This window comes from Akebia trifoliata, chromosome 14 (genome assembly GCF_017979445.1).
Source record: "Akebia trifoliata isolate Shusen 1 chromosome 14, ASM1797944v1, whole genome shotgun sequence".
Lineage (NCBI taxonomy): Eukaryota > Viridiplantae > Streptophyta > Magnoliopsida > Ranunculales > Lardizabalaceae > Akebia > Akebia trifoliata.
The window spans coordinates 24742015-24765134 of record NC_141388.1 but is presented as its reverse complement, the minus strand read 5'-3'; the positions used below and the strand labels follow the sequence as shown (position 1 = coordinate 24765134).

Sequence of the window (23120 nt, the reverse complement as noted above, 5' to 3'; positions counted from 1 at the left end):
ATCAGGCCTTGAGAGGAATAAAAATTGTAATTTGTAAGATCGGTGAGTTTTTGCACTAAATATCAAAATAACAAAACTGAATCATAACTTCTAAAATAAGGTAGATCGAAAAAAAAATAGACATTAGGGTTCTCGTTCGTCGTCGTGTTTACATTCCAAGATTTGTACCAGATCGATCGTTGAGGACCTCTGCGAATATTAGTAGATCTAGGATTTAAAAAGAGAGAGAGAGAGAGAGGAGCGAGCTTGGTGTTGTTCTTTGAAATTCCTGTGATGAGGAAGATGGAGTTGAAGGGTCATTTGTGAAAAAAATTAGAAAATAAAGTTCGATTGAGTAACCTAATAATTGGAAAAAGAATGACTGAAAAATTCGTGTTGCCTAGAAAATTATATTAATTAGGGTGAGGGTGGGATTTTGAAATTCTGCAAATGGAGAACTTTTGTTTGAGTTAAAAAATAGATTTCCACGGAAAAATCTGCAATCAAACGTTTCAAATTAAGATTTTCCGTGAAAACTCAAATCCCTACTATTTTCCAAGCGATATCAAACAGACCCTTAAGTAATTTTTCCAATTTATAACCATCTCTAGCGTAATTTTCTATTCTCCCGCCATGACATTTCCTGTTACAAAAATCCTATCCTATCCTCAAATTTTCTCCTTCCCACGTCAAAGATTACCTCAGTATCGAAATCCTAACCCTAGAAAGATCAGTCCGCAAAACTGTTGCCTAGGAAATTCAACTCAAATTACAACCATAGAAACCAATGGGGGCTGCGAATCCAAGAAAGAAATCGAAAGGGGCCTCGAATTCGAAATCGGCGAGTCCTTCTTCCGCCATGAGAGCGAAATTGGAAGAGACCTTGGAGTCCTCGCTGCGTCTCTCTACAAGAGATCAAAAGGTAATCTACGAGTGCTTGATGCGATGTGTGGTTGCGGAATTCGGTCTCTTCGATATCTTGTTCAAGCTGAAGCGGACTTGGTTTGGGCCAACGACGCAAATGAGGATTACAGGAGGACAATTATGTTGAATTTGTCACGAGAAGATATGGTTTCAGGTGAAAAGAAAAGATGGGTGGTAACGCATTTTGATGCGAATCGGGTTATGAGGGAGTGCTATCTTCAGAGGGATTTCTTTGACCTAATTGATATTGATTCGTTTGGGAGCGATTCTTCATTTTTTAGGTCTGCATTTGATACTCTGAAGCTTGATGGGTTGATTTATGCCACTTCGACTGATGGGTATTCTTCAGGTGGACATCGGCCCCACCAGTAAGTTTGCAATTTTTTTTTTAAAGAAGATGGTCATGCATGTATTTTTAAATACTTTTTTTTTAGTTAGTAGATGGTTATATGTTGCATGATTATTTCTGTTATAACTTGTGTATTTAATTTAAAATGAGCATCTGTTGGTTTATTATTATTATGAATTCTAATTTAATTAATTAATTTATTTATATGAATATAGACCAATTCATTGCCACCAATAGGGGCTACAAAAGAAGGTTGGGATGATGGAAGTAGAGATGACTTAAATGATGAAGCTTCAAGCAAACACACCAGAATTTAAAAAAAATAATAATTAAATAACTTAAATGACTAACTTGAAACATTTTGGACTCCCACCTAAAAACAAAATGCTTAAAAGCATAGTAATAAATTCAAAATTTTTACAGTTATTCGACGGGTTAGTTTGGTTTAATTCAGATAAATCTGGGAAAGTTTCAGAAAAATTTGGGAATTTTTTTAAGGATTATTATACAAAAGATGTCCTTGGGTTTCTTCCCCAAAATCCATCAACTTCAACCTCCCAAAAAGCCCTATCTTGTTCTTGAGATTTGAAGGTAGAAGAAGATAGAATCTTGAGGTTGAAGAGGAGAGGGGATGATTAATTGGCAATTTGCTAATTAGTTCATTGATTTGATGGGCTAGTTTTTTTTTTTTTTGATAAGTAAAAAAAAGAAAATTTAAATTTATCGGAAAAAATCACTGAATCTTGTGACAGTGCTCAAAATAATTCCCTTTGAATTTCTCGGTAAAGATAGATTTTGTAGCTCTCACACCTTGTTAATTTGTATCAAAGTCACATGTATATCATTTAAAAGAGTATAGACTCCATGGTGAGTGGAGGCTGGAGTAGGAACCATTTTTAGGTCGTTTTTTTTTTCTGTACAAAAAATTAGTATCTTATACTCCCATCGTATTAAATATGAATATAAATGGATAGTGACATACATGCATGGTGATGAGATTCATCTTGATTGCTGCCATTTGCCATATTGTTATTTTTCAAGACAAGTCAAATGAATATTGCAGTTTTCATCAAAGCCATAAAATTTTGGATTCATTTGAACGATTCATGTTACTCCATTCACTTGTGTTTAAAGCCGTTTGTTTTGTTAATAAAAATTTGTTCATGCACACTCACTACAATCCATTATTCTTCTTGGTCGTCTTCTCGCTCTTTCTGAAATTTCAACTTGCATGTTTCTTCTAAATGAGGCAACAGTTGACCTTCAGTGGATGTGAGTAAACCATATTAGTTGCTTTTCCCTAGTTTATCACTATTGGGGCTGCTTTGACATTTTATCATATGCATTCATTTCTATTTTGCTTTTGTTTTTGTTTTTATCTTAATCTTCTACTTATCCATTGCATCTTTCTCATCTTAAAATACTATGACTTATGATTGAAATTTTATGATTCAAATAAATCATTATCTAATTAATTTGAATCTAATGTATGTTTTTGGACAAAAATCATGCAATTCCTTTTACACAATGACTTGTGCATGTGTTATTATACATAGCTAAGGTAAATGTGTATTAAATAAGGAGTGAAACCCAACAAAATACAATATTCTCCATATTTATTCTCGGTGGTAATGGAAGCCCTCAACAGGATGTTCTCAAAAGGGGTGTTAAGTGGGAATTTGTTGGGTTTCAAAGTAGGTAGCCAGGGTTCTCTTTTCTCTCACATGCATTTTGCCGATGATACTCTTGTCTTTCTGGACTACTCGACCACAAATTGAGATTTCTCATTGGTATTCTTGAGTGCTTTGAAGCTGTTTTAGGTATTATAGTTAGTCTAAACAAGATCAAGATCTTTGAGGTAAATGCAGTTCAAGGAGTGTATGTTCTTGCAACTTCTATCGGTTTCAAGGTAGGAGTTTTGCCTACCTCCTATATGGGTCTCCCTTTGGGCGCGGCTTATAAGAGCAAGGAAATTTGGGATCCAGTTCTTGAATGGATAGAAGATTAAGCCCTTGGAAGGCGAAGTTTCTGTCCAAGGGAGGGAAATTAACCTTGATCAAGAGCATGTTGACTAACCTCAACTATTTTCTTTCTTTGTTCTCTTTGCCTTGGAGTGTGGAGCTAAAGATAGACAAAATTTGGAGAGATTTCTTCTGGAATGAAAAACAAGACAAAAAAATATCACATGGTAAGTTGGAAGAGAATTTGTTTGCTAAAGAGATATGAAAGATTAGGCATAAGAAGTTTTGCTGCTATGAATTCGGCGTTGTTGTCCAAATGGGTTTGGAGATTTGGAGAGGAGGGGGACAGTCTTTGGAAGAAGGTGCTGGTTTAGAAGTATGGGGTTCAAGAGTTTGGCTGGGAAAGTGGTGATGCTAAAGATCTGCTTGGTTGTGGTGTGTGGGAAGGCATCATAAGAACTCCTTTCTGCAAGAAGGTGAAGTTCAAATTAAGGAGGGGAAACAAGATTTGCTTTTAGGAGGATAGATGGTGTGGGAAAGCGCCTTTGAATGAGTTTTTCCCTGATCTCTTTTCAATCTGTTAAGAAAGGGAAGCCCATGAAAGTCTTTTTAGTAGATGTCAGTATTGATAGATCATGGGATTCTGGCTTTAGACGTAAATTTGATGATTGGGAGGTGACGAGTGTGGGGAGAATTTTGGAGCTGGTTGAGGCTGTTTCTTTTTATGTTCACACTGAGGACCATAGATAATGGGATGGCACGAGAGACAAGGTTTTCTCAGTGAGATCCATGTATGGTGCTGTCTTTTGGGGGATAACTTATGCTTTTCTTGCTTCATTTTTCTGGGGAGCTAATGCGCCTTCCAAAATTTCATTGTTTGTGTGACATGCAATTTTGGGAATATTAACTATGCTTGATCAATTGATAAAGAGAGGGCTCCAAACCCCTAATTGTTGTCTGATGTGTATGAGTAGTGGGGAAACAGTGGATCATCTTCTTTTGCATTGCAATTGTGCTCATAAGGTGTGGTCTCACTTCTGTCTCTTTGGTTGGTTGGTTGTTGTTTTCCGAGATCTACCAAAGAGTTGTTCGTTTTTTTTTATATCTTTTAATAAAATTTTGTTTACCTATAAAAAATAAGAGTTGTTTGAAAGTTGGCTAGAGTGGGTTGCTTACTTTAGAGCCTCAAAATGCATTCTGTGGCGCATCCTTCCTTTTGCAGTTTGCTAGGGGCTTTGGAGAGAGGAACTAGCGTATTTTTGAAGGCAAGGGATTTCAATTGCAAGACATTATTTTTTCCATTTTGGGGCTCTTGTTTTTTTGGCGTAAAGTCTTCAAAGAATGCAAAGGGATCTTTTTGAAGACTTTGTTGTAAGGTGGGATTTTTTCTGTAACTTAGAGGCTGCATAGTAGGAGTCTTACTCTATGTTATTTTGATAAGTTTTATCTTTTGGAGATTCTTGTCTTTGTTTTTTATTAATAAAACTTTAACTTAATAAAAAAAACCTTGGTAACACCTAGGATAATCCTCTCCATGTCTTGATTTTTACAAAAGATTGATTGTTTCTCGATTTCCAAATGCCCCAACACACTGCAAAAGGGAGATAAACCAACTAACCGTTCGTTGGAAAAGGAATTCCAAGAACCAAAACCTCTATGTTCTTAGTTATGACCTAAAAATCCCATTTAACTAGATGGAAGTGATCCTATACCTCCCTAGCTTTGTTACAGTGTAGGAACGGCTTGTTGATTGATTCCCTTCTACTCTTGCACATTACACAGTTCTTTATAATAATCTTCTTATTAGATTTGAAGATATCTGTTATCATAGCCCATCAAAATCTTATATAGACAATATGTATAAATGAAAAAGGCCTCCTTGGGTGAAAGAGTCCAAAATGAAAGAGGCGCATGAATGAGCAAAACATGAATTATGGTCAAGTAAAAAGCACATGTAGAAAAAACTCCATTCTAATCAAACCGCCAACTCTTTTGTCTTCTTTAATGAGGATTTATCTAAATGATTAAGAGGACAACAATTGGATTCATCTTTCAACCATTTAAGTTTATTCAAAAGCTTGAATCCTTAGAAAAGCTTTATTGAAATTACTATTAAGAACACCTAGGGGAGGGGGGGGGGGGTTTGAATAGGTATTCTGCTAAATCATGTCTATTTAAAATTTTTAACCTAGTAATAATAACATTAGACAATCAGATTTGCAGATACAACATACAGTAGTTGAGTTAAGAGAAATTCAAACCACACAAGAGGCACATATTTATAGTGGTTCGGTGACCTCGATCCCTACTCCACTCTCGGAAAGTTCAAAATCTTGAGCTGATGTCTTTTTATTCAATGCTTTCGGATTACAACCGTTTACACAGAAAAGCAAGCACACTGCCACAATACTATGCTAGGGACTTTCACCCAAGGTTTTCTAAGACTTCACAACGAGAAATCTTAGTGGAGTATAACAAATGAAGCAATTTTCGCTTTTTCTCTAACTCAAAATATTACTAAAAGAAGAATTAGAGAAGAAGAAAGAAGATATGAAAAACTCAGAAGTTTTCTCTCAGATCTAAATATATTTTCTTTTCTTTTTTCTTGATGAAAATCTTTGAGAGGTCTCTTCTATTTATAGAAGAGAAAGAGGGATAGGGTTTGAATGAGAAATCCTAGCAAACTAGGATCAATTCTAAAGGAGTCTAACAAGTTTGAAGAAACCAAAAGACCAAATCTATCTAAAAAATATGATTGTTTGAAACAGAATTAGAAGAGGTCGCAAGATTGCTTCTTAGCGCTCAGTCGACCGAGCGAACCAAACTCAAGGGTTTTGAGACTTTCGGGTTCGGTTGCCCGAGTGAACAAGTAAAGAGGTTCTCAAGTTTTAGGTTTGGTCGACCGAATATGTTGGGTCGCTTGAGAGAGAAGAAAAAAAAGAAACTCATTTTTGGGTTTGGTTGACCGCTCATGGGTCGGTCAACCGACCAATGATACTCACATACTAACCTTGATTTTCTTCAATCCATTTTTGTCGTGTGTTGAATCTTGGTCTTGTCCTTCATTCTTCTTGATCTTGAATTTGTCCTTCACTCTTCTTGACACCTCCTTTGAGCTTGATCTTCAAGCTAAACACTACTTAAAGAGATCTTATATAGTGATCGATTACAATGAAGAATTTATACAAGAAAATCAATTTACATTCAAATCATGGATATGAACAAATTCGTCTACATTTATCATCCCTTAAAAAAAGGTCTACGTTGCTCCTCATTTCTTGGTTGACAACAAAAGAAATTGGAGAAAACAACTTTCTGGGGAGACCTAAAAGAGAACTCTATCACCTCTTGAACCTGATAAATCTTCAGAACCATAGTCATCAAATCAAGGTTTAGGAATAAGTAGTCAAGGGGAAAATTTGCAAAATTCAAGAAATTGAAAAAAGGAGAAAAAATCAAGGTAGGATTAGGGTTGTGTAATTTTTCTTAATAGGTGTTCTCATACTTTATCATCAAATACCATATTAAACTAAAATAATAGATCACCAAATCTCATATTTATGTCATCTATGTATCCACAAAAAGTAACCATAGGTCCACAACACATTCAAGATTTTTATCATTCAAAATATAAAAAAAATTACAATCATGAATCCAATTAAGCATTCATCAATTGATAAAAAATCCTTGAATTCAATGTCATCCCCATTCTCTTATACTTCATTGGTTAAATGGTCACCATCATCTTCACAGTTTTTACTAGGTATCATCTAGGACTGGATATGGGAATAAATTTTATTGAAATGCCCCCATTTTTTAAAAATTTTATTTAATCATGATGTTTGCGATTTAATTGTAGAGTTCATAAAAAATGCTACTTATTAAAAAAGCTGCTATCAAATCATATGATTCAATCGGTAATAGAAAAAGTCATGATTTAATCGCGGCATTTTCAATAAGTCACTGAATTTGGTGATTATGTTCTGAACATGATCCTGACATTGCAAATCTCTTGCCATTCACTATGACTGTAAGATTTTTTTTTGGTAAGTCAGTTTATTAAAGGAGGCCTAGGTGGCCTTAGAAGAATTGTAGAATTGTCAAGTCTCTAATTAAGAGCTTGGCAGATATATATAATAATAAAAAAGGTGAATGGACAAAAATGCCCTTACATAGGTGAATGGACATAAATGTCCTTGATAAGATGAGAGTTAGAGATAGAAGGACCAATAGACTTTGTAAACATGTCGGCAAGTTGATCTGAAGAAGATACAAAGACTGTCTGAAGGGCACCAGATCGAACTTTCTCCCTGAGAAAGTGAACATCAACCTCTATATGCTTAGTTTGTTCATGAAGAACTGAGTCAGAAGCAAGCATGATAGCAGACTTGTTGTCGCAGAACAACGAGGAAGAACCAGAAAGAGGAAATCCCAATTTTGTTAGTAAAGATCGAAGCCAGAGAAGCTCACATGTCCCAAGAGCCATAGCACGATACTAGGCTTCAGCAGAAGAACGAGAGACCACACTTTATTTCTTACTTTTCCATGAGATAAGGTTACCTCCATGGAATGTACAGAAATCAGAGGTAGATCTCCTATCTGTAAGAGAGCCCGCATAATCAGCATCAGTGAAACATGACAAATGTGGTTGAGCAGTGGATGAGTAGAAAAGCCCAAGGCTAGGACGTGACTTTAAGTAGCGAAGAATACGATGAACGACCTCAAGGTGAGATGTACGCGGAGCATGCATAAACTGACTGACTACACTAACCGCAAAGGTCAAATCCGGTCTAGTATTAGTCAAATAAATCAGACGACCTACAAGTCTCTGATAAGAAGCCGAATCAGATAATAGATCACCAGATTCGATATGAAGTCGATGATTCTGATCCATAGGAGAAGAGGCAGGATGACAACCAAGCATACCAGTATCCTGAAGAAGGTTAATGTGTATTTGTGCTGAGATAGTGAAATACCTCGTCGAGAGCGAGCTACTTCTATCCCCAAGAAGTACTTGAGAGGACCCAAGTCCTTAACCTTAAAAACACGACCCAATATCATCTTCACCCTGTCAATCCACTGGGCATTATCTCCTGTCAAGATAATATTATCTACATATACTAGAACAATGGCATATCGACCATCTAATCCACGATGAACAAAACAAGTATGATCTGAGTGGCATCTGGTAAACTCCATAGACAAAATAACTTCTGAAAAACGTTGAAACCAAGCTCGCGGGGATTGTTTCAGACCATACAGAGATTTGAGAAGGCGGCATACCTTCCCACAATATTCCCCCTGAAGATGAAACCCAGGAGGGGGGTCCATATATATAACTTCAGTCAAATCACCGTTCAAGAAAGCGTTCTTCACATCGAGTTGATGAAGAGGCCATGAGTGACAAGCAACTAAAGAGATAAGAAGACGAACAGTGGAAAGTTTGGCAACAGGAGCAAATGTGGCACCAAAATCCTTTCCTGGAGTCTGCGTAAACCCTTTAGCAACTAGTCGCGCCTTATACCGATCAACAGTGCCATCTGCGAGGTATTTCACCGTAAAGACCCATTTACAACCAACGGTTCGCTCCCCAGATGGAAGGGTAACAAGTTCCCAGGTATTATTTTTCTGCAAAGCATCCATCTCAACAGTCATAGCTCTAGTCCACTGAGGATCTTGCAGAGCCTCTGATACAGACCGAGGAACTCGAATAGAATCAATAAGAGCAAGGTAGGCTGATAAGAAGGAGAAAGACCCTGATAGGAGACAAATTGGGCAATGGGATGATCAGTAACACACCCTCGTTTACCTTTGCGAAGAGCAATAGGTAAGTGAGAGTCAGAAAAAAAAGGAATAGGAGCAGGTATAGGTGTAAGAGTAGGAGATGATATACCTGAGTCCAAGGAGGAGGTTGGCAAAGGTGGAGATGGACGAGGGCGACGAGTGTAGACCTGAAACTCTGACGGAGGTGAAGGAAAGATCGGAGAGGGTAGCACTATAGGTGATGGGTCCTGCGAAGAAAAAGGTTCCTGCAAAGTAGAAGTAGTACGAAAATATAGAATATTTTCAAAGAATGTAACATCAAGAGAATGTATGACACGGTGAGAAATCGGATCATAACACCGACACCCCTTGGACATAGTAGAATAACCCAAGAAGACGCACCGAATGGCTTTATCATCTAATTTAGTACGAGTGGGAGTCCTATTTTGAACAAAACATGTGCGCCCAAAGACTCTAGGAGTAATGGGGAAGAGAGCGCGGTCGGGTTGAAGAACATGAAGAGGTACCTGTCCTCCTAAGGTGCGACTCGGAACGCGGTTAATAAGAAAAGTCGCAGTTAGAACTGCCATATTCCAATATGCCTTAGGAACATGCATGCCTCGAAGAAGACACCTGACTGTATTCATGAGATGACGATTCTTACGTTCTGCCACCCCATTCTGCTCAGGAGTGTATGGACATGTCAACTGATGGAGCATACCATTCTCATGAAGATGGGAACGAAATCCCATCCGAAATATATTCCCCCCCATTATCTGACTTGAGAGATTTAACAGTGATGTTGTACTGAGTTTGAATCATCTTAAGAAAATTAACAAAAATAGGAAGCACCTCAGAACGAGAACGCATCAAATAAACCCAAGTGCAACGAGAATAATCATCTATAAATGTAACATAGTATCTGTGACCATTAAATACAGTAACAGGGGAAGGCCCCCAAACATCAGAATGAACTAAATCAAATATTGCATTAAACTGATGCATACGAGGAATATACGAGGTACGAGTGTGTTTAGAGAGTTCACACACAGAACACTGAAATTTGTGCCTACTACAAGAAGTTTTTAAAGCAGGAAATAAAGAATACAAGTGCTGAAAATTAGCATGTCCTAAGCGAACATGCCATAAATCTAAAGACAGATGAAAAAGTGTGGCTCCCAGATGATGAAAGCACAGAAGCTGGAGCCGCAATCGATTGAGATCCAAATATGTACAACCCATCCTTCTCATACCCGTTGTCAAAAATCCTCCTCGAAGTCAGGTCCTGAAAAATACAGTGAGTAGGAAAAAATGTTATAGAATAATTTAAAGATTTAGTAATACTACTCACAGATAAAAGATTAAGAGATAGGTGAGGGACATGAAGCACGGAGTCAAGAGAAAAATTAGGCGATAATGAGATAGTACCCTTACTGTGGATAGGTGTGAGGGACCCATCAGCAAGACGAACCTCCCTATGAATAGTAGGGAAAATAGAGGATGTAAAATAACTAGACTCATCAGTCATGTGATCAGAGGCGCCAGAATCAATTACTCATGTCAGTGGAGCAGAGCCAGACTGAGTAGCATGAAGTGCAGAGGATGTACCTTGAGGTATAATAACCGACGTAACAGTCGAGGATGAGGAAGTGTGAGCCTGGATCTGATCCCGTACAATGGCTGAAATCTGAGTATGGAGATGTTGCAAATCGATGGTGCCAAGAGTCGCTTGAGAAACTGATGCAGACTCTACAGTAGCAGATAAAAAAAGGGACCTAACAGTCCAGCCAATAGGTTAACGATGAACAAAATAGGGCATGAAACACAGCGCAGAGAGTTATGGAAGCATGCGATCAAAAAAGACGAAGGAGATCGAAGGAGAACCAATAGAGGAATTCTAATGGCTCTGATACCAAGAAGAATTGTAAAATTGTCAAATCTCTAATTAAGAGCTTGGCAGATATATATAATAATAAAAAAGGTGAATGGACAAAAATGCCCTTACATAGGTGAATGGACATAAATGTCCTTACACAGAAACAGAAACATAGAAATAACAAAATTAGACTACTACTATCTACTATTTTCCAATAGCCTTAAAAGAAAGGATTATAAAGGCTACAATTGCCCTTGTCACAAGCAAGATCCCACCTAAACAAAAAATGCTCAGAAGAAAGCCCCTACAATCTACATTTTTCTTTCACCAATAATGAATAAAATCCACAATAGAAAAAATACATCTTGAATAGGTAGCTCTTTCCCTGTTGAAAATCCTTCAACTTCTTTCTTTCCATAGTCCCCAACAAATGGCATAAGGTACTAAGTCCCAAAGAAACTTCTCTCTACCAGACAACTTTGTGGCGCTCCAACTAAAAAGAAACTGAAAGAATGACTAGGGGGTGCACCAAGACATGTGGGATATAAAAGGAAGTGAGACCTCACCAAGGTAGCAAAAGTACAATGAATGAGCAAGTGGTTAGATGATTCCTCACTAGCCTTGCATAATAAACAAAAGAGTGCAATGAACATACCCCTAAACCTAAGATTATGATAAGTGTACTTTTACTACGCGGTGCGCATTTCCATAATTGGCTAAGCATAACAAGAAGTCAAGGGAGGTTGCCAAGTCAGTGTGCTATTCACCAATCACCAACAAGGGTTGTGTGCCCAGGTTCTAAATGACTTTTAATGACTTACTTGTTGGGACTGGCGTTATGAATTGGTCAATCGGTCACTACTTCATGAGCGAAGTATAAATCATAATTGCAAGTTTTGAAACACCGTCTTAATGGGCATCCAGCCCTGGCCATTGACTTACTGTCTGTAAGGGGAATAAAATAAAACACTATACTTGATTGAAGAGGAACCAGGCACAAGGAAGTTTACCCGATGAAGCCCTCCAAAAAAGAGAGATTTTATGTGGGTTCAAGTGATGCCAAATAGCTTTTATCTAGAAATTTGCCTTCCCTCCTCCTTGCGAGTGATGGATAATAAACAATGAATGAGCAAGTGTCAAATGATTTCCCAATTTTCTTGCATACATAATAAACAAAAGTTTGCGGTGAACATACCACTAAACCTAAGATTATCCAAAGTCGGGAGTTTTCCCAATGACGCAGTCCAAACAAAGAGAGATTTTTTATGGGTTCAAATGATACCAAATAGCTTTTATCGGGAAATTTGCCTTCCATCCTCCTTCAAGTGACTGATAAAAGGAACTCATAGAGAAGTTATAGTCACAGGTCCCTTTCCAAAGCCTGGAGAGTCTTCTACCTGGGTGTCACTTGCATAATCAGAAATTAAGCTCTTTAAGGAAGCAACCTCTTGAATTTCCCAATCATTGAAGTCTTCGCCTTAAAACTTAGGTCCCAATAACTAACTACACCATTAGAAACTAGGAAGGAAGAAATAAGGATCATTTTGTTTGAAAGGGTAAACAAAGTTAGGAAGGCATCTTTCAAAGGAGTCTTCCTACACCAACAATCCTCCCAAAAATGGATTCGGTTACCATTCCCCACTTTGAACCTGATGTGCTTATTGAAATCTGAGATCAGATTACTACCCCTCTCCAAATGCCACACCCATGAAGCAACCTGGTCTGGCGACAATTCCAACCCGTTGGGTCTTCACCATATTTTGCTTTAATGACTTTTCTCTAAAAGTCCTTTTTTGTGCCAAACCTCCTCAACCACTTGCCCAGAGCGCTTAATCCTCATAATCCCAAGACATTTTTTCAAAGTTTCTTGGAGAGGAGTTTGAGTATTACTAATGAAAGTCTTGAGACTAGAGTTAGGTTAAGAGTCTTTTGGATATCTCTTTGTATATATGGACACGATACATGTCACTACTCTTGTTTATGTATATATGTCAGGTAGGTGATGATGCTTGAGGACACATGTCTATTTCAGTTTTTTTTGGGCAGTGATCATGTATGGCAGATGGTTATGTTATTTAAATTCCTTCAATTGTGTTTTTATTTATTTTGTCGAAATTTTGTGCCTAGGGTTGAATTTTTGTGGTGTGACACCGAGTGATGGGCAAACCAAACACTGCTTTAAGACAACCCAAGATACCTTTAAATAGATATGCCTGATTTGTTTAGGAATATGAGCTTTATCTTCAAATTGCAAATGTGAGACTATCGGCCCTAAGGAATCACCCCCAAATCTTCTTAAAACCCCTACCAATATTGCTCTCGAGATAATTCTGCCCAATGGTTCTAGCACGATGTTGAAGAGGAAAGGGGACAGATGGTCACCCTGCCTTACCCCTCTAGAGCTTCTAAAACACCAGTCAGGCACCCATTCACCAAGATTGAGAAGGAAGTTGTGGACACACATTTTTTAATTAATTCACCCAATCTATTTTTCCCAATGCCCATACAACTCATTATGTACCACAAGAAGTTCCAATTAACATGATCGTGTGACTTTTCGATCTCAATTTTACAAACCACACCAGATTTTCCTAATTTCTTTCTTAAGTCAATGTACTCATGCAATCAAAACCCCATCTAAAATTTGACAACCCTTGACGTCCCTTGTTCTCTCCCGATTATGTATAGCATTACCATTCTCAAGGTTAGTAGCTTTGAGATGATTTTGTACATGAACACACTAGACTTATGGGTCTAAAATTTGAAAGCTCCTTAGTTCCATCCTTTTTGGGAATCAACGAAATTGTGTTCCCAAAAATTTGAAAAAAGCCAATGAAAAACCATCCGGGCTTGGAGCCTTGTCCTCACTGAGATCACATATGGCTTGAAACATTTCTTCTTCCTCTCCAAACAATCTTTCAAGCCAATTATTTGATATTGAAGAAATAACATCAAATCCCAAGTTTCCCAAAACTGACCTACTCTCAAACTCTGCGGAATAGAGTTTTGGATAAAACGCTACAATTGAATACCTGATCTTGGCTAGGAGCCTTGTTCCCATTGAGATTTTTTTTTTTTTTTTTTTGATAAGTATGAATTCATTAATAAAAGCTAGATTGGCTGAGATGACCCAAACATATGGCTTGGAACATTTCTTCTTCCTCTCCAAATAATCTTTCAAGCCAATTTTTTGATATTGAAGAAATAACATCGAACCCCAAGCTGCCCAAAACTGACATATTCTCAAACTCTCTTGCATAGAGTTTTGGATAAAACACCACAATTGAATCCATGATCTTGGCCTCGTCTTCCACCAGAATCCACCAACAATGATTTTAGAAATAAAGTTGCGCCTTCTATTTAAGTTTGCCACCTGATGGAAGAATTTTGAATTATTATCCCCTTCCTTCACCATCTTATCTGTGATTTTTGTTTCCAACTGATTTCCTCTATCAAGGCAATCTTTTGCAACTCTGTTCTCAGATTAATTCTAGCCACTCTTACCTCAGTAGACACCCTTCCTACAACTTCTTCCTCCTTGTCAATCTTTTGGATCTCTTCCAAATTGTACTTCTTTACCTTAATCCGACCAATGACTTTTTGTTCCATGCTTTCAGGTTGGTTTTTTGGTTCTTCAATTTTTCCTTAAACCTCACTCCTAGCCTTGCATCAACTTCACAGGAGTTCCACCACGAGACCACCAACTTTGAAAAGTCTTTGTGTTTTAACCATGTGTTCTCGAAATGAAATAGAGTTTTGCGATTCAAGATTAACTCGGCCTCCAGAAGGATGGGAGGGTGATTTGAAGTTAAACTTGGTAGCGTTGACTGGTTAACTGATCCGAAAAACTCTTCCCAACCGGGGATATAAGAAATCTGTCAATTTGGGTCACAATTGGATTTTCGTGGTTGTTAGACCAAGTGAAACACTTGCCTGCCAAGGGAAGATCCAACAACTCATTTCTGTTCATGAACTTTGCAAAGGTTTTCATGCCCTTAGAAGATCTCGCCCCCCACTATGGCTATAAGAATATTGGCTTATATTACTTATGCGACCTCCAAAACTTCACCTTTATTAGCTCTAACACCTTTCTCCACAAAATCCCACCTCTTCCCTATATCTTCAAAGTTGCTTTCCTAGATGGGTTAAATTTATATCTTTAGTGGTTCTAACCCAAACCACCCCACTTCTTAAGAAGACATTTTCTTATATTCTACAATATCTTTCCACATGAAGTTCTTCATTAGGCTTTTCAACTTGTTAGCCAAAAACATTGGGATCAGACTAAAGTACATGCAATTAACTAACAAGCTAGATAAGGTATATTTTGTATTGGTCAACTTCCCTCCTTTGGAAAGATAATCCCTCTTTCAAGTACCAACCTTACTCGTAGCTCTCAACTACATGATCCTTTCCTGTGAATTGGCTCCAAGAGGGGGGTAGTACATAAGAAGAAATCATCCCACTTTGCACCCTAGATTAACAGCCACAAATGTATGCAATTTTTTGTCCTTTGTAAACATTAAAAGAAAAATTGGGGATGCTTTTGATAATTACCAACATCTACAATTTTAATTATCAAAAGCATCTAGTCTTCTACTTGAATATTACCAATCAAATTTGATTGGAAATTTTATTAGATGACAGTAAGGCCAACTATGCTTTATGGACCTGAATGTTTGGCGGTCAAGAAGCATCATGTTAATAAATTAAGCGTAGTAGAGATGAGAATGTTGAGATGGTTGAGTGGAAAGACTAGGAAAGATAAAATTAGAAATGAACACATTTGGGAACATTTTGGAGTAACTCAAATAATAATAAACTAAATGAAAGTTGGCGGAGATGGTTTGAGCATGTTCAACGAAGGTTGATAACAACCTAGTTATATAAATAGCCATGTTAAAGGTTTTAAAAGAGCAAGAGGAAGAAACCAAAATTACGTGGATGGAGATGGAGAAAACATATGTGAACACATACATACTTTGGATAGAGTGGAATGGAGGAACATCCTTCATTTACCAGACTCAAAATCTTTGGGATAAGGTTTCGATGGTGATGATGATGTTACTTTTTTTTGTGTGTGTAATATTTCATACTTTTTGAACTCAAAAGAAAAAATCTTTTTGAATATTACAATCCAAAGATTTGAATAGAAAGTTGAATCCAATCGCATTTCTTGCGAGAAAATAAGTTATAAAGGTACAATTTTATTTGATTCTCACTTATCAAAAACAATTTTATTTGATTCTGACAACATTGTGGGGGACATATAAACTTGAATTTCTCAGTGTGCATCCACATCATGTGCATGGGTATGCACACGAGCAATCATTTATAAGAAGGTTGTACATTTTTCAGTTGTACCAATGCTTGAGTTTATATCGGAACTTGAACTTATTTATAGAATCCTTTGGATTGAATACGCTTGCTGGCTTATGTGTGATTGTTTCACAGCTTTGTTGTTATTAATATTCCATGGATGGGTTCTGTAGTTTGGTTCGCTGGAGTAATTTCAACTTGACATTTATTACTATTTTTTTCTTGTTCTTTTAGTTCTTTAGCTTCGTATGGAGCATTTGTTCGCCCTATGCCATATTCGAATGAGGTTGGTTTGCGAATGCTTATAGGTGGGGCTGTGCGAGATTCTTCTATATTGGGTTATCATGTTTCACCACTTTTCTCGTACTATTCATACCATGGACCTGTGTTCAGAGTCATGCTTCAAGTTAATAGGGGGAAGCTTCCTGGAAGCAGGTGAGATATGGTTTGTATTTTTTATTTTTTTTAATATAATCGAATTTAATTGGCACAAACATGTAGTTGACATTTGTGATCATTTCATATTTTTAACAGGCATTATGGTTTCATCAGCTACTGCCGAAAATGCGGGACTTCTCAAGCTTTTTCTTGGGATGAAGTTGGGCGAATGTGTTGCCCTTTCTGTAAAGGAGAGGTTTGGCCTTGTTTCTTCTCACCTTTTCCATAACCTTGTACTCGCACATCCCTTCTAAATGGGACTGTTATTGGTTTTCATTGGCTTGACTGAATCATCTCGATCAACTTTCCCTTAATTTATCACATAGTGGGGTTATTCCTACATTTTTCGTTGAAGTCTGTTGAGTCTGTCCAGAGTGCCACACATCTTTATATTACAAAATGGATGCCAGTTTTATTAACTCTAAAATCAGGTCAAATTATTTGATTAGTTTTCCTTCATAAGAATATCTAATTTTCATAGCACTTCTGCAGGCTTCCCGTTCTCTGGTTGTGTCAGGCCCTCTTTGGACTGGACCTCTTCACAGCACTAACTATGTTACTGAAATGTTAAACTTAGCCGAGCAATGGGGATGGGCAGGCACAGAAACAGGCACAGATCTGGAGAAGCTTTTAAAACAGATGATTGATGAAAGTGATCCTGAATTACCATTTGGTTACACTAAACTTGATGAGGTTTTTATCCTAATTTTTTCTGTCTCCTTTTACTCATTGATTTTATTGGAAAATGTATTACTATTTCAACGGCAGTTATATTGTTCTTGAAATGATATGTCGGTTCCTTTGCTCTTAATATCCCAGGTAGCTAGCCGTGCAAAAGTAAACTCTCCTCCCCTCAGATCCGTGATGAGAACCCTTCACAAGGTATTTCTCTGGTCCAGGGTTACCTAATTCACTAGTAAGGTACTGAATCGCAAACCGGTTCGAACCGAACCAGTTTGTGGTTCCGTTTGCTCTTGGTTCATGAAATGCATCGAACCAAACAAAATTCTTCATTTTATGTTAATTTTTTTACACCCCCCCATCCAAATATTGATAACATCTAAGATATCCCCCTAACTTTTCAAATTGATAGCATGCCCTCTGACCTTCGTCTTTATTAATAGATTGATGGAAAATTACCAAATGCCCTCATCTTCAACCAGTAAATAAAAAAAAACCTGATTTTGGATTGTTCTTCCCCAAAATCTATCATCTTCAATATCTTTTTTACCCTACTCATCACTTCAACCTTCAAATACCCTCATCTTTGTCTACCCCAATGAACTGGGTTCATTATTGACTGGCAAACCACGAACTGCGACCCCAAATTCGAACAGAGCGAACCCATGAATCAGGTAACATAGCTCTAGTCCTATTAGAAAATATTGTTTGTGAAGGTCTTGTGCTATAACACAGTAGAGCAGCTATACAATGTTATTAAACAAATTAAATGCTTTGAGGTCACTGTTGTCAATGTGTGATAAATTTGTGAAGGAAACCCCATCTTCACTCACTCAGCAGTCAGCACTCACATATGATAATAGCACAACAATTGATGTGCTTAAATTGAAAAATATGCTTTTAATCTTGGAGCATGGTAAGGCTGGTTAAAGCATGGTTAATCATGGTGTGTTAAGCACCGCTACAAAATTCAGCAATTCTTTCTGAAAATTCAGAAGAATCACCAAATTAGGGACCAGCCGATTAAATCAGAAAATTAACTGCAATTTTCTGATTAATCCGCATCATTTAATTCCGCCCCTCCCATTTCAGAGGGCTTTGATGGTATTTATCCGTCTTCTACTTTTTTTCTTCTTCTTTTATTTTAAGGTTTATTGATCTTTTGTGCAAACTTGATTTCCCCCTTAAAAGAGCATCATCTTCAACCTCCCTAAAAACCCTATCTTGTTCTTGAGATTTGAAGAAGATAGGATCTCCAGGTTGAAGGGTAAAACTTTGTATAATTCCCTAACCTTTCCAAAATTTTCTGAAACTTTGGCAACTAATATTGCGGAATCTGAATTTAGTTATTATGGTGTTAAGCGTAGACCTTTCTGCTTGATGCAAGAACAATAAGAGTTTTGGGTTCTACCGAGCCACCCCTTCCCTGTAATTTTGCAAATATTCCAAAGATAATGGGAATGATTGATAAGCCCTTTACAACAAGTTGTTTCCTTAACTTCTTACTTCTGATGGGGTGCTTGTGTGCAGTTAGTTTGGTTATTGTTTATTCTGATGGGAATCAGTTGATGAATGATTCAAATTTTTATCTACAGGAGGGATATGCCGCTAGCAGGTCACACATTGCTTCTAATGCAATCAAGACGAATTGCTCCATGTCAGAGTTGATTCGTATAGTAAAGGAATATCAACAGTGCTGATTGGTTCAGGTGTCTAATTGTACCATAGCCAGTCTTCTGCTTTGATGTGAACTGGGGGTCTGTGTGCTCCATACCTCCCCCTGACATGTGCAGCTCAGAAATGGATCTTGTTCACTTGGAAAAGTGTGGGTTTGCCATCTACCGATCTAGGTAAGGTAACCTTCCAACCATTCCAAAAGAATTTGTGTTTAATTTTGCAATTTATTCACCCAATTCTAAGATACAACATTGAATTTTACCCATTTTTAGTAAGGGGCCATTTATGTGAATTAATCCATTGTTGATGTTTCCTTTTTATGCACTCTTCGGAAAACATTGATGAAAATTTCACCGAGATACTCTATATGTTAATCCTATGTACATTTACAGCCATTTCGACTGCTGCAAGATTGAATTATTTAGCTTGGAAAGCATTTTCCCTGACCCCACCGCAGGTACAACCCTTTCCAGATTTACTCATGTCATTATATTTGGTCTTGCAAAAAATGTTCCCTTGATGGGGTATCTCCCTCAGTGTGAATCAATCTGTGTACTGTAAAATTTTAAATTCATCAATCAATATATTCTATGATCTTGACTATCATGATTTTCACATACAAATTTAAATAACATATATGATTTTATAAAGATAAACAACATACCTGAATCCATAGCAATTTCTTTGTTAATTGTTGATCTGAAAATATGGATTTCTTCAGGCAATGAGTTTCTCTCTCTTGACCCTTTCTCTTAAAAGAAAAAAATGCATTTTACTCACTGATGATGGAAAATAGTATGATGCCTCTTAAAATGGGTAGAGAGAGGACCCATTTCCTTTAGTAACTGCTGAGTAGTTTTTGTAACTGCCCCTCCACTTCCCATCAAAGTTAGAAGTTAATAGATAGAGGAAAACTACTTCTCTAAATGTTAGTAACCACTACTCTAGAGATTAGATCAGTAACTTCCTTTTATTAAAGACTAAAAGTGTCATGTGGGACAGAAAAAATATCTAACATTCTCCCACTTGGCCCATATGACTAATTTCATTTTAGCCTCAATGAAGTAAACATTATGCGCATAAAACACTAATCAATCTCTAACTTAAATTGGTCATCATAAATACTATAGTTAAATAAATCACTAGTATAAGTCATGGCGGTTGTACATCAATAAGACGACATAGTCCCTTCCATGTACTATAAAACTAGCAATTCAATCAACCATAGTTCATAAATGAGAAGTATCCATAATTGGTCCGACAAAATTGTCTTTGTAAAAGACTTCCTGTTATCTTTTATCCATTCTCATAGATGTACGTACAAAATGGAAAACAGGAAAAATCAGAAACATGAATAATGAGATCTCAAAATGTCTAATAACATAAACATTGCAATCCAAAACATAACAGGCATCAAAGGTTACAATCAAGACCCATTCTTTTAACATGTTCTTTAAATGTCTTTGGTGGTAACCCTTTAGTTAGTGGATCTGCAACCATGAGCTCTGTTTTAATATGTTCAATAGACACCCGTTGTTTCTGAACTTCCTCCTTAACGGCAAAATACTTTAACTCCATGTGTTTAGCACCATTAGAGTATTTGTCGTTCTTGGAGAAAAATACAGCTGCAGAATTATCACAATAAATTCTCAGCGGCTTCTCAATAGTGTCGACAATAGCAAGTCCTGAGATAAAATTTCGCAGCCATAAACTATGAACTGTGGCCTCAAAGCATGCCACAAATTCAGCTTCCATTGTGGATGCAGCAATAGTAGTCTGCTTAGCACTTTTCCATGAAATTGCTGCTCCAGCCAACAAATATACATAACCAAAAGTTGATTTTCTACTATCAACACATCCAGCAAAGTCTGAATCAGTGTAGCCAATCACCTCCAAATTATCAGACTTCTTAAAAGTAAGCATGTAATCTTTTGTTCCCCTTAAGTACCTCATTACTTTCTTTGCAGCTCTCCAATGATCCATTCCAGGATTACTTTGGTATCTGCCCAACATACCAACTGCAAAACTGATGTCTGGCCTGGTGCAAGTTTGTGCATACATCAAACTTCCTACAGCAGAAGCATAAGGAATTCTTTCCATCTGTTTACGTTCCCATTCATTCTGTGGACATTGCATGAGACTAAATTTATCCCCTTTCTGAATTGGGGCAACACTAGCTGAACAGTTCTCCATACCAAATCTCTCTAAGATTGTTTCAATATATCGGTTTTGAGACAACCCCAACAAACCACGTGAGCGATCACGGAATATTTCTATTCCAATCACGTAAGTTGCCTCACCCATATCTTTCATTTCAAAATTCTCAGAGAGAAATTTTTTAGTTGTGTACAATAAACCAAGATCACTACTGGCAAGCAATATATCATCAACATATAAGATCAAAAATATAAACTTGCTCCCACTAACCTTCAAGTATATACACCGATCAACGATGTTTTCCTTAAATCCGAAGGAAGTAATAATATCATTGAATTTAAGATACCACTGTCTAGAAGCTTGTTTAAGTCCATATATTGACTTATTTAATTTACAAATCATGTGTTCTTTTCCCTTTATGGAGAAACCTTCAGGTTGATCCATATAAACCTTTTCTTCTAAACTCCCATTCAGAAAAGCAGTTTTCACATCCATTTGGTGTAACTCTAAATCAAAATGAGCAACTAAAGCCATAATGATTCTAAGTGAATCCTTCTTTGATACAGGAGAGAAGGTTTCCTTATAATCAATACCTCCTTTCTGAGTGAAACCTTTGGCCACAAGTCTGGCTTTATGTCGTTCGATATTGCCTTTTGAGTCGCGTTTGGTCTTAAAGATCCATTTACAACCAACTGCTTTATATCCTTCAGGCAATTCGACAAGTTCCCAAACTTTGTTTTGATCCATTGATTTCAATTCATCATTCATGGCATCAATCCATTTATTAGAATCATTACAACCAATGGCTTGTGAAAATGAAATCGGGTCTTTACTGGTCCCAATATCATAATCAGATTCTTGTAAATACACCACATAATCATCAGAAATAGCAGGTCTTCGTTCTCTTTGAGACCTTCTTAATGTTGATTCTTGTGGTTCTTCCATAATTGGTTCATTAGTGATAATCTCATTGGGGAGTGATTGATCAATAATTTGTTGTTCAACATTGTCAGATGATTCTGCAATTATAGGAACAACAATTTCTTTAGAAGTTATGGGTTGTGGGACTTGCACCCTAACTTCTTGAATATTTGTTTTTTGTAATTGATTACTCCCACTGATTTCACCATTCTCAATGAATCTGGCATTACCCGTTTCAACAATCTTCGTACTATGATTAGGACAATAAAATCTATACCCTTTGGATTTCATTGGATAGCCAATAAAGTAACCACTAATGGTTTTGAAATCCAATTTCTTTTCATGTGGATTATATATCCTAGCCTCCGCTGGGCAACCCCAAACGTGTAGGTGCCTTAAACTTGGCTTCCTTCCTGTCCACAGTTCAAAAGGAGTCTTTGGAACTGCTTTAGTAGGAACCCTATTTAATAAATAAACAGCGGTCTTAAGGGCTTCCATCCATAATGAAATGGGTAAAGATGAATTACTTAACATACTCCTAACCATATCCATCAATGTACGATTACGCCTTTCAGCCACTCCATTCTGCTGAGGCGTACCTGGCATAGTGTATTGTGCACATATACCATGCTTTTCTAGGAGTTTAGCAAATGGGCCAGGGTGTTGACCCAATCCATCATATCTTCCATAATACTCACCACCTCTATCTGATCTGATAATTTTCACCTTTTTATCTAATTGCCTTTCAACCTCAACAATGTACACCTCTAGAGCATTCACTGCTTGAGATTTGTCATGCAATAAATAGATATAACAATAACGAGAAAAATCATCAATAAAAGTGATAAAATATTTTTCTTTACCAAAAGATGGCGAGTCAAAAGGCCCACAAATGTCTGTATGGACAATTTCAAGAAGTTCTCTACTTCTTGTAGCACCTTTCTTTATGTGTTTGGTTTGTTTTCCCTTAATACAATCCACACATACATTGAAGTCAGTAAAATCTAGGTTAGGCAAAATCCCATCTTTTACTAATCTCTCAATTCTTTCTTTGGATATATGACCCAAACGTCTG

General features: G+C 37.1%; 1 protein-coding gene across 3 annotated transcripts; it reads left to right on the top strand.

The window, feature by feature from the left end:
• The first annotated feature begins 292 nt into the window (after positions 1-292).
• Positions 293-19517, top strand: LOC147386593 (N2,N2-dimethylguanosine tRNA methyltransferase). 3 transcript variants are annotated; one of them, XR_015171975.1, is made up of 7 exons: positions 293-1271; positions 16406-16606; positions 16706-16805; positions 17102-17302; positions 17429-17491; positions 18886-19140; positions 19360-19517. XR_015171975.1 is itself a non-coding variant. In XM_086423399.1 (6 exons), the coding sequence occupies exons 1-6, from the start codon at positions 613-615 to the stop codon at positions 18988-18990; spliced, it is 1329 nt and encodes a 442-aa protein (XP_086279525.1). In that variant the 5' UTR covers positions 293-612; the 3' UTR covers positions 18991-19285. The 3 variants fall into 3 exon arrangements, 1 of the variants encoding a protein (XP_086279525.1); XR_015171974.1 differs by having other exon boundaries at positions 18886-19145; XM_086423399.1 differs by lacking the exon at positions 19360-19517 and having other exon boundaries at positions 18886-19285.
• The last annotated feature ends 3603 nt before the right edge of the window (positions 19518-23120 follow it).

Coding starts and splice junctions, on each gene's coding strand:
- LOC147386593 (XM_086423399.1), top strand. CDS start 613: ATGACATTTCCTGTTACAAAAATCCTATCCTATCCTCAAATTTTCTCC. Junction 1,272..16,405: donor GGTGGACATCGGCCCCACCA/GTAAGTTTGCAA, acceptor TTGTTCTTTTAG/TTCTTTAGCTTCGTATGGAG. Junction 16,607..16,705: donor GGGAAGCTTCCTGGAAGCAG/GTGAGATATGGT, acceptor TATTTTTAACAG/GCATTATGGTTTCATCAGCT.